We start from the raw sequence: 14,044 nt of genomic DNA, 5'->3' as shown, positions 1-14,044 counted from the left end.
ATGTGACAACTTTTATTTCCTAAAAACAAAGTAATTACTAACATTTTTAAATGAATTAAACGAACTTATACTAAGATTGTACCAAAATTCATTATCAATGAACCAAGAACAAACCACATAAACAAACATATATTACTACCATCACCAATGTATCATCTTAGAGTAACTGGAAATATAAATTATCTAATCCTCAAGAAGATTTCAGACGCTTCATATACCCTTCAATATGATCAGCAGCATCATAGTTATTTCTCTGCTTGATTTCATTCAGAAGCAAAGAACACGTTTGGTATCGCGGTATAACATCTTTAGCTACCATCTCCCGAAAAAGTCGGTACGCCCAATCACACTTATTCGCTCTACATAACCCATGGATCAAAAGAGTGTATACTCCCAAATCAAAGCTAAGATGATGCTTATTAACCATGTCATCTAACAAACTACCCAAAAAAACATCCGTTTTCCCGGTTTTAAAGCATAGTTTCAGTAACGGACTAAATGACTGAATATCAGGCCTACAAAGTTCAGAACTTTCCAAACTTTCTAACATATTTAGGGCTTCATGTTCCCGACCATGATGACAATACATTGCAATCATTGAATTATAGGTCGACGTGTTTGGTTGAACACCACAACTCGCCAATTCAAGCTCAAATACATTAATAGCTTCTTCAACCTGTCCTGCTTTTGCTAATGTATGAATCAACGCGTTGTAAAAATATGTATCGGGCTTACATCCAACTAATTTCATTCTCTCGGGTATTTTCAATGCTTCATCATATTCCTTATTTTTAGTCAAATAACTCATAATAGTAGTGAACGTTACAACATTAGCAGGGCAACCGTTCGATTCCATTTCATCAAGTGTCTCATACACTTTACTAAAGTTAGCATGTCGACAGTATGACTCGATAATGGTGGAATAAGTTATAACAGACGGGTTAAACCCGTTACCTTTCATTTCTTGGATGGTCCAAATTGCTTCATCGACCCGATTAACTTTACACCAACCATGTATAAATATATTAAAAGTATGAGCAGAAGGTGGTATGCATGATTTCAGCTCCAAGAAGATCTTACGGGCTTGTTCGACTTTATTCTCTTTACAAAGAGTGTCAAGTAAAAGATTCATCGAATCTGTGTTTTTTTCCAACCCGAACTTGTGTATATCGTCAAATACCATAACAGCAGATTCCCATTTTCCGGCCCCACAAAGACGTCTCATAACCTTCGCAATACTATTGATTGTTACACGATTATCTTGATTCATTTTGTCTAGTAAAGACATCATATTTTCCATTTGTTTCGTTTTCCCTAATATGTCTAGCATTTTATCATACGATTCAGATAATGGTGTGTATTCAGGGTATGATTCTACCCATTTAAATACACCTAAGGCAGATTTCCAGTCATCTTTGAATCGATAAAGCAACTGAGAAACAAGATTGTGCGATATAGGTATGGCACTACAAGCACGATCGTGCACGAGAGACCGGAAAATTTCATCATCGGTCCCTCGAGCTTGAACCTTTGCTATAACAAGGTCAATGTTATCAGGTGAATCTGCATAGTACTTGTCTCCATTGGCAAGTGCAATGCTGGAGAAACTGACCGATTTCAAACGAAAATTAGCTGAATTTAAAGAGCCGCGAACCACATAATCTCTCAGAATCGAAAGATTCTTTTTCATCATGAGTCTTGGCATAGGTAGTGAGCGATTCATACGAGGACTCCTAAACTAAAAATCCTGCACAATTCCCAACTGAAAGTTAATTACTTTAGTAATGTGACTTTTACTTAATGAACATTAGACGTAAGTAATCAAATTAGAGAGTAAATCATACTTATAGCCAAAGTGTTTCTGCTATAAATAAGCAATGCCCGTATTAACCAATGGTATGCTATAACATATATATCTGTACTATTAGCTAGATTAATATTTTTTTTTACTAAAATGGATTCACACCATACAAACTAGAACAAAGGATCAAATGTAGCTTAGATTTCACACCAGTGTATATTAATGCTACCTAGCATTTCATCGAACACTTTATGTGCAATATAGTATCACCCATTAAAAGGCTTTATATTTATATATAACACAATATAAAGGATCAATGTAGCTTAAATATAAGACAGTGTCACAGATTAAGCTACTTGGCATTTCAACAAACACCTTATGTGCAAATACATGCACCCCTGAACACAAGAGTTGATGTCGACTTGAATTTCAAGCTTTTATGATTTGAACGTCTTGTGAATGGACAATGTATTACAAACACGTATTGATGCTGCTATTTAAATCATAAAGCAATGAAGTTTGTACTGAAGTGTAAAAGATAATGAATATAAAGATTGAAGATTTATACGATAGTGTAATTAAGCAAATGTATAGACTACTGGCGAATGCAAATGACAGATTTAGTGAGCGAATATTACCTCACGGATTGAACACCGAGTCTTTAATTTTAAGTATCAACGTTTTCGAAACAATACTCGCATTGCGGCTACTACGTAAACTTGTGTTGTTTAGGCTGTTTTACTTTAACTATTACTCGTGATATCAATTATGTTAAAAATTCACATGGCAAAATCCCACACGTGAGTTTCTAAAATTTTAATCTCAGTCATCTATCTATAATATAAAAGTGACTCCTAAAAAAGTAAATATGCTTATTAATGAGAAAAGTGTTATGAAACAATAAATGCATATACACAAAATTCATTGTGGAATGACAATTTAGTGTATTCATACTATTCTATCTATATTTCCACAAGTTGTATATGAAACGAGTAAATGTACAGTAATTTAATGTACTATAAATATGCATCAAATGCATGCAATGAGATGTACCATTTTTGAGTTTACTGAACACACTTTTCTATTATATACACCTCTCATATACTCCCTCTGACAATCATCAGTAGTCAATAGTCAAGAACTAGGCCATTAAAGGTAGTAAGAACTACTTTTTCTTGACACGTTATCAGCACAATTCTTTTAATATTATCCACATACTAATAGCAGCCTTTTTTTTCCACATGCCCCTTGCACTCACAAACGGTTACTGCTCACCTTTTGCTCCACTTTAAGGTTTCTTTTCTTTTTCTTGCAAATATTGAATTCAGCTCGATCTCCCGACACTCTTCTGTTCACCATGCTTTCTCCCTTACCTTCAACCTTCATTAATCAACAAAAACACGGCACACTTTTTTTAACGCCATATTTCATATCTGAGCTCTCATCCTCTTAAATTGATGTTTAGCTAATTCTCATAATATTATCCGCATACTAATAGCAGCCCCTTTTTGTTCTCCCATTGGTCCACATGCCCCCTTGCACTCACAAACGGTTACTGCTCACCTTTTACTCCACTTTAAGGTTTCTTTTCTTTTTCTTGCAAATATTTTGAATTCAGCTCGATCTCCAGACACTCTTCTGTTCACCATGCTTTCTCCCTTACCTTCAACCTTCATTAATCAACAAAAACACGGCACACTTTTTTTAACGCCATATTTCATATCTGAGCTCTCATCCTCTTAAATTGATATTTAGCTAAATTTTGATGTTCAATAACCGATCAAACTCAAAGAGCGTTGCGATGAAACCCCAACCCAATACCAAATCGTTTTCATCATTTTTTACAATCTGTTTATATCACGATGAAACCTTATTTCGTTAATCAATCCTTCGATGAGTATTAAGTTCTCGAAATCAATCCATCCTCAGCAACCTTCGATTCGTATAATGCTTCGATTCATAGAATATTAAGTTCTCGAAATCAATCCATCCTCTTTGTAGACACTCTATTATCATCTTCTGAGTATATGTTGGTTGATTCACTTTTTGCTTCTCAAGATTTATCCTAAAGTTTATCAAAAATGGAAAACTCAAATTCTGAGTATCTTATATTCCACAATTACGCTTTTAATTCTGAGTTTTGTTAATCCACCCCTGTTTTTGTTGATGATTCGTTAAACACGGTGATATACACTGAAATTTACATACATATAAATACAGAAATAGAGTTTGAGATTGTCGAAGAATGGAGGCAATGGAAGTGAGGCTGAAGTTGAAGATGATCATTTCAACAACGTGAATGTAAAACCTATAATTTTGCAATAATTTCTCTGCTTCTCGATTCAAACATTAGTCGAAGGTTTGTTTAATTTTTTTTTATATTTTATTATTTAATAACCGATGTGCTCATGCGGATGATAAAATTAATTTAGGTTTAAGTTAAAGTTGAAAAGCAGTAACAATTTTTTTTATGTAAAATCGATATTCTTTTTGTTTTTCCCGACTTTTGTGATTTTTGAGAAGTACGAGTTTATAGTTTGCAAAATGTATGTTTTATTTGTTATTGTTATGTTGTTCTTCAATTTTTTGCTGAAATTCGTTTTTACAGCTTCTGATTGATGTTGTAGGCGTTGTTTATGAAGTTTTAACTTTTGAGTACCCATGTGAGTTAATTTTCTCATAGACCCAATTTGCAATTTGATGTATGTTGTTGGATTCCTTTTTTTTACAAAGGTAATTTAATGGCTTAGGGTTTTTAGGTTTATGCCTCGTGTGGTTTTTTGTTTCTGGTGCAGGGTTGCTCTTCAGTTGATACCAGGATTCCTCATCGATTATTCGTGAAGAACCCTTCATTCTAGGTTTTAATTTTGGAACTTTGATTGTATTATTGCTAGGTTTTTTTTTGTTACTTAAAAAGTAAAAATACTTACATAAGTTAAATTAATACTTTTATTTGTTTGTTTGGATTTGTCATTTTTTCAATATTTCATCCTTTATTGCAAGGGCACATGAGGCTGAGCTGTTTAATAAGTATTGCTTAATTATATAATTTTTGTTGATGTTGTTGTTTATGTTGTTGTTAACTTGCAGGTGATGGATGCTGCTAGACTTATTGTGTTATCAAATGGGTAATAACTTAATCTCACAATATTGGTTTTTTGAGAATTTGATAATTTAGTTTTTGCAAAGGTATTTTTTAACATCTTTTTTCCGTTGTTTTTTTATTTTTTTGACTTCCGAACGATCTTTCTTGATTTGGTGGATATGATATTGTTGTCGTTTGAAGCTATTGACAAGGGTAAGTTTCGTTTGAAAGGATAGAATTTCGTCAGTTTTTAAAGGTAGCGTTTCACTTTTTTTTTTTTTAAAAAAAATTTTGTCGATAATTACATAGAAGCTGATTACATTACAGGTACTAAATATGATGAAAGCAGAAAGAGGTATGAGATTCAGGGTGGTCCAATATTTGATCGCAGGTAGTAAAAGCCAATTTTTTTTACTAAATCTCCGTATTGTATATATATAACACCATAAATTATGTTTTAAGTAATGCATATGTAACAGATTGAAAATGAGTATGTGTCAATGGAGTATGAAATTGGTGCATCAGGTCGAGTTTGAAATTGTAAACCCTATTTTTTATTTGTAACGATTCGCTCCATGCAAATTATATATGATTATTTGCAGGTAGTTGTGACTGATGGATGTGTTTGCAGTGGGTATTTGAAATTCTTGCGGTGGTTATCGCTTCAGAAGATCTTGATATCATATAAGTTAAAGAAGCTTGTGGAGTTGGTATGTTTAGCTTTACCAGCATTTTGGATACATTATTACTTTTTATAATGTTGGATGAAACTGTATAATTTAGAAAAATGATGTGGTAATGCGGCTTTGAGGTCTCTAAACATGATATAGGCTGCAATTTTGATGAAGTTTTAGGTGAACAAATTGAAAGCCGTTTTGGAGATCATAACCTGTTTAAAGCTAACAGGATCTCATACTGTCATATTCATTGAGGGGTTAGTCACTATAAAAAAATGGTACTTAACAAGCACCTCGATTTAGTGGAGCATATGATAGCGAAGGTTTTTTTGTATTTCTTATTAGGGTTTTTTACAGCAAAAGTTATGGAGAAAATGAAGTGTTTCTTTATATATTTGCTACTATAGTATAGTTTTTTTTTTTTTTTTTTTACATAGGTCAAATGCTGCAATAAAAGAAGATGTGAATGCCGATTGAGGGGTTAATCAGATTAAAGAAATGGAAGCCAGCACCAACATGCTTATTACAATCAAGTAACATCAATTCCGCTATTGATCTAATACGTCATAATTTGTTTGTGTAATTTTTTTTTTTTAAATTTTCACATTGTGTGAATTAAGGTTTAAGCATGTTTTGATTTATTGTTGGAATGATTCTTGATTTTAAAAAAACAGTTTTTTATGACTGTAATTGTGTTTTATGTATTTTGAAGGATGAATGGGATAGAGTTTGAGAAAATCACAGTAAAAATCTTGGAAGATGAACAACTTGCCCCTGAATATAAAGGTTCATTAGATAAAAATCTTTAACTGTTTTGTGTTAAGATTGTGCATTTTTTAAATTTTTGTTATTTAATGTAAACATAGATCAGAAAAAGAATTATTAACTAATTAGCATAAGTATTTCCACTGGTATTGTTTATGCAGAAATAAATCCCATGTCTCAAGTTCCAGAAATAGTCCATGGAGACTTTAAGCTGTTTGAGAGGTTTTTTTTTTTTCATCTGTAAGCGCTGTAATGTTCTGTCTTTACTCTTTACCTTCAATGAAAATTGATTTGGTACATTTTTGTTATCACTATTAGTGTTATGAATAATGGAGCAACATCATTGGTCACTGCAGCAAGCGCTACAATCTTTGGTGGAGTAGGTGTCAGTGTAGCCACCACATTAGCAGCGATGGTAATCTTTAGTAACCACTTTTTTTGTTGGTGTTTGGATTTGTGATATGAACTTGCAATATGAATATTACAATGTTAAATTGTAGTATTTACCCCATAGTGTTTGTATTAAATGTATTTTAGTTATGGCTATTTGGCTATTTTGAGGTTAACTAATCAGTTTCGTATCAACCGCAATAAAAGAGAAAAGTCGTGTGTCAATAAGGAAAAGGTAAAAGAAAGCATCATTATTTGACGAAAATGGCAGCCAGGTAAACTAACCAGGTATAAACTATCATTATTTGATCACTCGATGCTTTCATTTCATGTCACAATGTCATTTTTTGTAATGCATGTACAATTCTATTAGCGAAAAGGAACATGTTCCCAACTTAAGGTAAACATTACAAAGTGTCAAGCAAATATTAAAGTAAGTACCTGAACAAAAGTGTAGACTAGAAAGGTATTTGAAGCAGAGAAAACAAAAGTGTCAACAACAGAAGGAAGGAGATGATGCAAAAGATTAGGGAATTGATATTTCCAAACTTGTTTTTGATAAATCCACACAAAGTCACTAAACTGCTCTTAATGATGTGTTATATAAAATTTTCATTTTAAAATATTGGAGGGCATAACTGGAAAGTAATAACAAAAATGTGTGGATCTATCAAAAATATGTTTGGAAATATCACCTCCCAAAAGATTATGATATTAGCTTAAGGCATGAAATCCAAAGTTGTAACAACCTCGAATCGGGCCTAGCGGTAAATGACTTTTTACCCTTAGTTAATATTAATTTATTAATATTAGTGATTTTAAGAATTATGTGTTAACAATTATTTGATTCTTTAGTTATGTGCGTTTGTGACAAGGGTCACATAACATGTTTCATTATGTGTCGTTGTTGTGGTGTATGATTAACTTCTTATTGCATCTCATGTAGAATACGTTGTAGCATCTTCTTTGTTATTTAAGTTGTTTAAGTTTGTTTTTTGCCACTTTTGGTGTTTGTTTTGCAGTTCATAACATTTAGTTTTGCGTGTACGCCGTCAAGAAGCAGCAGCAGCAGTTGCAGCCACATCGGGGGCTGCGGGCATTTCAATTGAAGGACCTGATCCACTCGGTGAGAATTACGGAAACAAACCAGATGTAATGACCCTGGATTTTCCAACGTTTATTTATTAATAATTGTTATTATTAATACTTATGATTTAACGAATGTATGTTATTACATTTACTTGATCATACTTAACTTTTGAATGCCCGAAACGTCTTTGTGACACGCGAAACTTACACGAATAATATTTTCAAGTATTATTTACATTCATGATTAAGTTTTATTAATCATTTTAATTAACTAAGGTTATTAGTTAATTACTTGGGCTTTAATTGGATTAATTTGTTAATTAATGGAACTTGGGTTTTTATTAGTGTTAGTGGACTTAAGAGCCCACCTTACTTTCTTTAATGGATTAATTAAGCCCATTACTTCATGTAAGTAATCCATTAAGGCATAACTAGTTAGTTTAAGACTTATGGAATCTAGTTACACACCATTCTCATGAAAACACCCTTAATAACCAACTTTTATGACACATACATGCAAGGACCTTGTGAGTAATCTCCTTCCCCCCCATGCTTGGCCAAACCGTCGGCCATATTGGCCTTGGGGAGTGTTTTGGTTTTCAAATTTTTGTTACTTACTCACTAGTAACCTTCACACTTCTCTCATTCCAAACACACACACAAAAAATACTTGCAACTTTTCTCTCATTTCTCTCTCAAGTGTGAGTTTCTCCAAGACTTCTTCTTCTTTTTCTTTGTGTTAAAACCGTAGCCTATAGCTACAAGATCATCATCATCTTTAGTTTTTTTGTTGTTGTTTAATCTCTTGTAGTTGTTAGTTGTTGTTGTTTACTTACTAATTATTAAGAATCAAACTTGTTAGTTTGATTCTTCATATCAACTTGTTCTTACAAGACATACAAGAACATAAACTTTCTAGTTATGTTCTACACTTATTGTTTTTTTAAAAGATTAAAGTTCATGTGTTGAAAGCATACTTGTGTTCATGAAGCAAACTTAAAGTTTACTTCCTTAAAGATCAAGACTTAGGCTTGAATCTTTAAAAGTATGAAACCCATGAACTTATTACTTGTTTATTTAGTTTGTTACTTCATTTCTTGCATCTTTAAATTTGTGATTTATGTTGTTCTTGGTCAAATGTTACTAGTTAACTTTGATCTCATTTTTCTTGAACAAAAGTTAACTTTAAAGGTTCAAGAACATGGAAGTGTAACTCTTTAGTTATAACTTCATACACTTGTGTTAGATTTAACTTAATAACTTTAGATCTAGACCTTTGGGTCTTGGATCTTCAAGATCTAACTAAGAACTATGTTCTACATCTTAAGATCTTGATTAGTTAGTTTACTTTAAGTTTGTAGTTCAACATTACTTTTATAGTTCATATATTTGTTAAATCTAAGACTTTGATGTAACTTTGGTTCATCAAAACACTTGCAACACTTAAATGAGTTGTGCTACATGTCTTGGACTTACACAAGTGTTATGATGGCGAAACGTTGGTTAAGATGATGCAAACACATCAACGAGTTGTACACTTGAAGCTATATGTATCAAGGATGAGAACCGTGATAAGCATCGAACACCAAGACCCACCGGAACCTACTGTTTTACTGTTCTGGGTCTGATCAGTACGACCTGGGCTACTGTAAAGATGATTTTCGGTTAGCTCTATTCGAGTAGATAACTTTTCATTTAGGACTCGTTTTAATCCGAGTTACGGTTTAGGATTTATGGCCCTCCGAGTGTCACTATGTCTTTTAACGTTGTGCTGAAAATTCTGACCTACTCGCACTTAGACCGTCGCCACGGTCAAACGAAGACGAGTTTGCTTCTGGAATTTTTACCACAATTAGAGGACTCATATACGGAGCCATGGCCACTGGTCTCACCTTATTTCAGTAGGTATAGAGGCCGTGGTGACTGACCGAAGTCAGCCTTTGTTTTAAACTTCTTTCATGAACGAAACTTACTTTACACCTTTTGTTTGATGATGAATGATGATGACCTTTAAGACCTAATTTACATACATTTAAACCTTTTGGGACGATTTACTGACTTAGTACTATTTGACTTAGGTTGAGGACTTTTCGGACCTACACACTTGCTTATTTCCCGAGTCATACTTTACCGCTACTTTATCATTGTGAGTTATAGCATCCCTTTTTACTTTAACTATTTTGGGAACTGAGAATACATGCACATTTTACGTTTTACATACTAGGCACGAGTACTTAAACTTTATATATGTGTGGGTTATACAACGGCATAAACATTCTCTTTAGCTCGGTAATGTTTAGTCATTGGTTTTTGAACCGGTGAACGCGAATCTTAGATATGGATCCATAGAGTTTGACATCCCCACTCGGGCTAGTCGTGCTAGCATTTAACGAGTGTTTAATACTTCGTAAACATACGCACTTGCCAAGTGTACTTTCAGGGGGTATAAACGTTAAGTTAGTTACCAAGTGCCCACGGTTAAACATATACTTTATCATACTGTTTTGAAACGTTCTTTGTAGCACTGAAATCTCGTGGCCTACCTTACATTACTGTTATACTTAAACTATAGCTCACCAACCTTTGTGTTGACGTTTTTAAGCATGTTTTTCTCAGGTGCTTAAGGTTAGCTGCTTCCGCTTTGTACTAGTCTTGCCGTAGACACCCGCTGCTCTAGAGTTATCACCGCATGAACTGTTTATCTTGCATTCATAACTTTAATACTTTTGAACTATGATTTGTAACGACCTGAGGGTCACGTACTATTACTATTTTCTTCTGTTCATTGAAGCATACCTTTGATTGTAAAACATTTGACGTTGGTTATGACGTCACCTTTTATCATGAATGCAAACTTGTTTTGAAAACACATATAGTGTTTGACCTTGTAATGATCCTGTTGTTGATGATTCGTACACGATGGTTTTGTACGGGGCATCACATTTGGTATTAGAGCATTGGTTGTAGGGAATTAGGTTGCATTAGTGAGTCAAGACCGACCCGAGTAGGATTCACTAATAGGACTAATCTACAACTTGCTAGTTTACTTGTTTCCGCTGAACTTACTGCATGCTGCTGCTTACTTTTACTCCTATATGCCGTATGCTATTACATGATTTCACTACTGCATGCTATTATCTGCTTTCAATTGCATGATACATGTCATTATTGCCATGCTATTTACCGTTATACATGATTTAGACTGTTGGCCTAATACGTGCTTGCTTTATGACTTACTGACATGGAAAATTTATTTTTCCTTGTTCAGATGTCGGATATTCCACCTGCTATCGTTTTGGGCAGTTCAGACACTTCAGCCACTTCACCTGCCACTGTTGCCGATCCCCCGATCCCGTCAGCGACACACTCTAGTGACCCAGGCGCTTTGATGTGTGCAGCGGGGTGTACAAAATAGTATTATTTTTAGTGCGAAATACTATTAAATACGATACAATTTTACACAAGATATTTATTTATTTATAGAATGGATATACTTAAACCTTGCTACAACACTTATAGGCAGTGTACCTAATCGTACAGTAGTGTAGTTTTTAGTAAGTCCGGTTCGTTCCACAGGGAATCTTTTTTTTAAACAAAGCTCAACGCTATATTAGTTTACTTTTATAAAAATACAAATATATATATAAGTAATATTATTATTATAAAGGGGGGTTTTTACCGTTTAATGACCGGTTTGTCGATCTTAAAACTTTAGTCGCAGTTAAAACCAAATGTAAAATATTAAAAATAAATACAAGACTTAAATTAAAGCATGAAGTAAATAACGATAAATGAAATTACGAATAATAAAAGTGCGATAAAATAAACTTGCGATAATTAAAAAGTACGGTAATTAAAAGTGCAATTAAATATAATAACAATAAAAATGCGATAATTAGAAGTGCAATTAAATATAAAATAAAGGAAATTAAATATGAAATAAAAGAATTATGCTTATTTAAACTTCCGTAATCATGATGTTTGACGTGTTGATTTTAGTTTTATGCCCATGGGTTAATTGTCCTTTGTCCTGGATTATTTAATATGTCCGTCTGGTTTTTGTCCATAACAGTCCATCAGTCATAAATATAAAGTGCGAGTGTCCTCGTCAAATTATCCTTATACCCGAAGTTAAATATTCCAACTAATTGGGGATTCGAATTGTAACAAGGTTTTAATACTTTGTTTAATGAATACACCAGGTTATCAACTGCGTGTAAACCAAGGTTTTACTACTTTGTTAGCAATTACACCAATTACCCTTGAATGTAATTTCACCCCTGTTTTAATTATTCTAGTGGCTATTAATCCATTCCCGTGTCTGGTTAAATGAACGATTATTCGTACATATAAATACCCCGCCCATCGTGTCCGATCAAGTGTATATGGTAATTTATAGGGACGCCCAATTGTAAATCTTTATATTAACATTAACAAACTTTCATTTAGTTAAACAAATATAAAGCCCATTAATAGCCCATAGTCTAATTTCCACAAGTGTCGTTCTTTTGTCCAAACCCCAATTATGGTACAAAGCCCAATTACCCAATTTTAGTAATTAGCCCAACATCATGATTACTTCGTTTTAAATAAGCATAATAATAACTTAGCTACGAGACATTAATATAAAAAGGTTGAACATAACTTACAATGATTAAAAATAGCGTAGCGTTACACGGACAGAATTTCGACTTACACCCTTACAATATTCGCTAACATACCCTTATTATTAGAATTATAATTAAAATTAAAATTAAAATATAAATTATATATATATATATTTTACGTATATATGAGAGAAGAGAGAAAGATGGATATTTTGGTTCACCAAACTGCGAATTTATAGGAGATGTGGCCTGACTTTTCATGCCATGCGATCGCATGGAATTTCTTCTTCCTGGCCATGCGATCGCATGGCCAGCTGGGAGAGCTCACATGTCGCTTGTTTTCTTGTGCCGACGTTTTATAAATAATATAATATATTAAATAATTATAAGAATTATTTAAATATTATATTATATTTATGTGCATAGTTGACTTGTAATTTTTAGTCCGTTGCGTCGAGCATTGAGAGTTGACTCCGGTCCCGGTTCCGGATTTTTGAACGTCCTTGCGTACAATTTTATATTTTGTACTTTGCGTTTTGAATCTTGTACTCTTGTAATTTCGAGACATTTCTTATCAATAATTGGAACCTCTTTGATTGTCTTTTGTACTTTTGAGCTTTTTGGTCGTTTGCGTCTTCAATTCGTCGAATCTGTCTTTTGTCTTCACCTTTTATTATTTAAACGAATATCACTTGTAAATAGAATAATTGCAACTAAAAGCTTGTCTTTCTTGAGGAATAATGCTATGAAATATATGTTCGTTTTTAGCATTATCAAATATTCCCACACTTGAGCGTTGCTTGTCCTCAAGCAATATCGTCTTGAAATACTAAAATCACTTCTTTATTCTTCACACTTTGTACATCAGTGATTTCTATACGGCGGTATAAACAATGATAGTAACGATATGGTTTACAGTCCCACATGACTATAAAAATTTAGATCCATTAAGGAAATTGGATCTTTATGAAAACATTTGATCTTTTGAAAATTAAATCTAGCTTTTACCCTAGATAAGTTTTCCGGAATAACCCTTTACCGGTGTTTGCAAAATATTTTTGTGGGTTTGGTGGGTTTCAGATTTGAAAATTTTAGCTCAAAACTTGCGGTTTTGTGTCACCCACTTGCTAACCTTGTATTTGGAAAGCAACACGTCCAGTTTACTTGTCCCGTATATTACCTTTCGGTAAACTACCGTCCGGTTGTAAAGGAAAGCGTTGAACAAGCAACTGTTAAGGCAATGTCCCCTGACATGCTTTTAATTATGGTCTATAACGTGTCGGACGTAATTACTATCCTTGGTAGGAGCAATAGTAAAGCTCACCCTTATGATTTTTCGGTATGGCACAAGGTACTGTCTTTGACCACTATGCAACCACCGTTCTTACGGTTGACACCCGATTTGGTTCAGGTGACCTAATGAATTCCAGGTGAATTCCTAGGATTTCACGTTCAATGGTAATGAACGCATTAAAAATAGGGTTTTCAGAAAACAAATCGGTTTGTAATTTTGATCAAAATATTTTCTCGTTCAAGCTCGAGTTTAGATATCATTGAATTCCATGAGTTTGTAATTCTCAATCTTTAAGGTCAATCTCTAGGATTGAGTAATATCAGTCTTAAAAACTGA

At 33.4% G+C, this 14,044-nt stretch overlaps 2 protein-coding genes across 13 annotated transcripts; one reads left to right on the top strand and one right to left on the bottom strand.

The window, feature by feature from the left end:
• Positions 1–2,568, bottom strand: LOC139872913 (pentatricopeptide repeat-containing protein At3g04130, mitochondrial-like). Its single transcript, XM_071860850.1, has 2 exons — positions 2,440–2,568; positions 1–1,747 (listed from the first exon to the last, which is right to left on the bottom strand). The coding sequence occupies exon 2, from the start codon at positions 1,721–1,723 to the stop codon at positions 191–193; it is 1,533 nt and encodes a 510-aa protein (XP_071716951.1). The 5' UTR covers positions 1,724–1,747; positions 2,440–2,568; the 3' UTR covers positions 1–190.
• A 1,223-nt stretch (positions 2,569–3,791) lies between these two features.
• On the top strand, positions 3,792–5,907 carry LOC139872411 (uncharacterized). Of its 12 annotated transcripts, XM_071860284.1 has the most exons (9): positions 3,792–3,830; positions 4,022–4,160; positions 4,410–4,464; positions 4,597–4,659; positions 4,892–4,929; positions 5,088–5,099; positions 5,214–5,277; positions 5,518–5,596; positions 5,741–5,907. In XM_071860284.1, the coding sequence occupies exons 5-9, from the start codon at positions 4,899–4,901 to the stop codon at positions 5,864–5,866; spliced, it is 312 nt and encodes a 103-aa protein (XP_071716385.1). In that variant the 5' UTR covers positions 3,792–3,830; positions 4,022–4,160; positions 4,410–4,464; positions 4,597–4,659; positions 4,892–4,898; the 3' UTR covers positions 5,867–5,907. The 12 variants fall into 12 exon arrangements, 3 of the variants coding, with proteins under 3 accessions (XP_071716385.1, XP_071716384.1, XP_071716386.1); XR_011767038.1 differs by having other exon boundaries at positions 3,798–4,160; positions 5,088–5,142; positions 5,735–5,907; XR_011767043.1 differs by having other exon boundaries at positions 3,798–4,160; positions 4,892–4,990; positions 5,735–5,907.
• The last annotated feature ends 8,137 nt before the right edge of the window (positions 5,908–14,044 follow it).

The sequence above is a fragment of the Rutidosis leptorrhynchoides genome, chromosome 10 (genome assembly GCF_046630445.1).
Source record: "Rutidosis leptorrhynchoides isolate AG116_Rl617_1_P2 chromosome 10, CSIRO_AGI_Rlap_v1, whole genome shotgun sequence".
NCBI classification, from domain to species: domain Eukaryota; kingdom Viridiplantae; phylum Streptophyta; class Magnoliopsida; order Asterales; family Asteraceae; genus Rutidosis; species Rutidosis leptorrhynchoides.
Note: the sequence above shows the minus strand (reverse complement) of the source record. Positions and strands in the feature narration are given on the sequence as shown.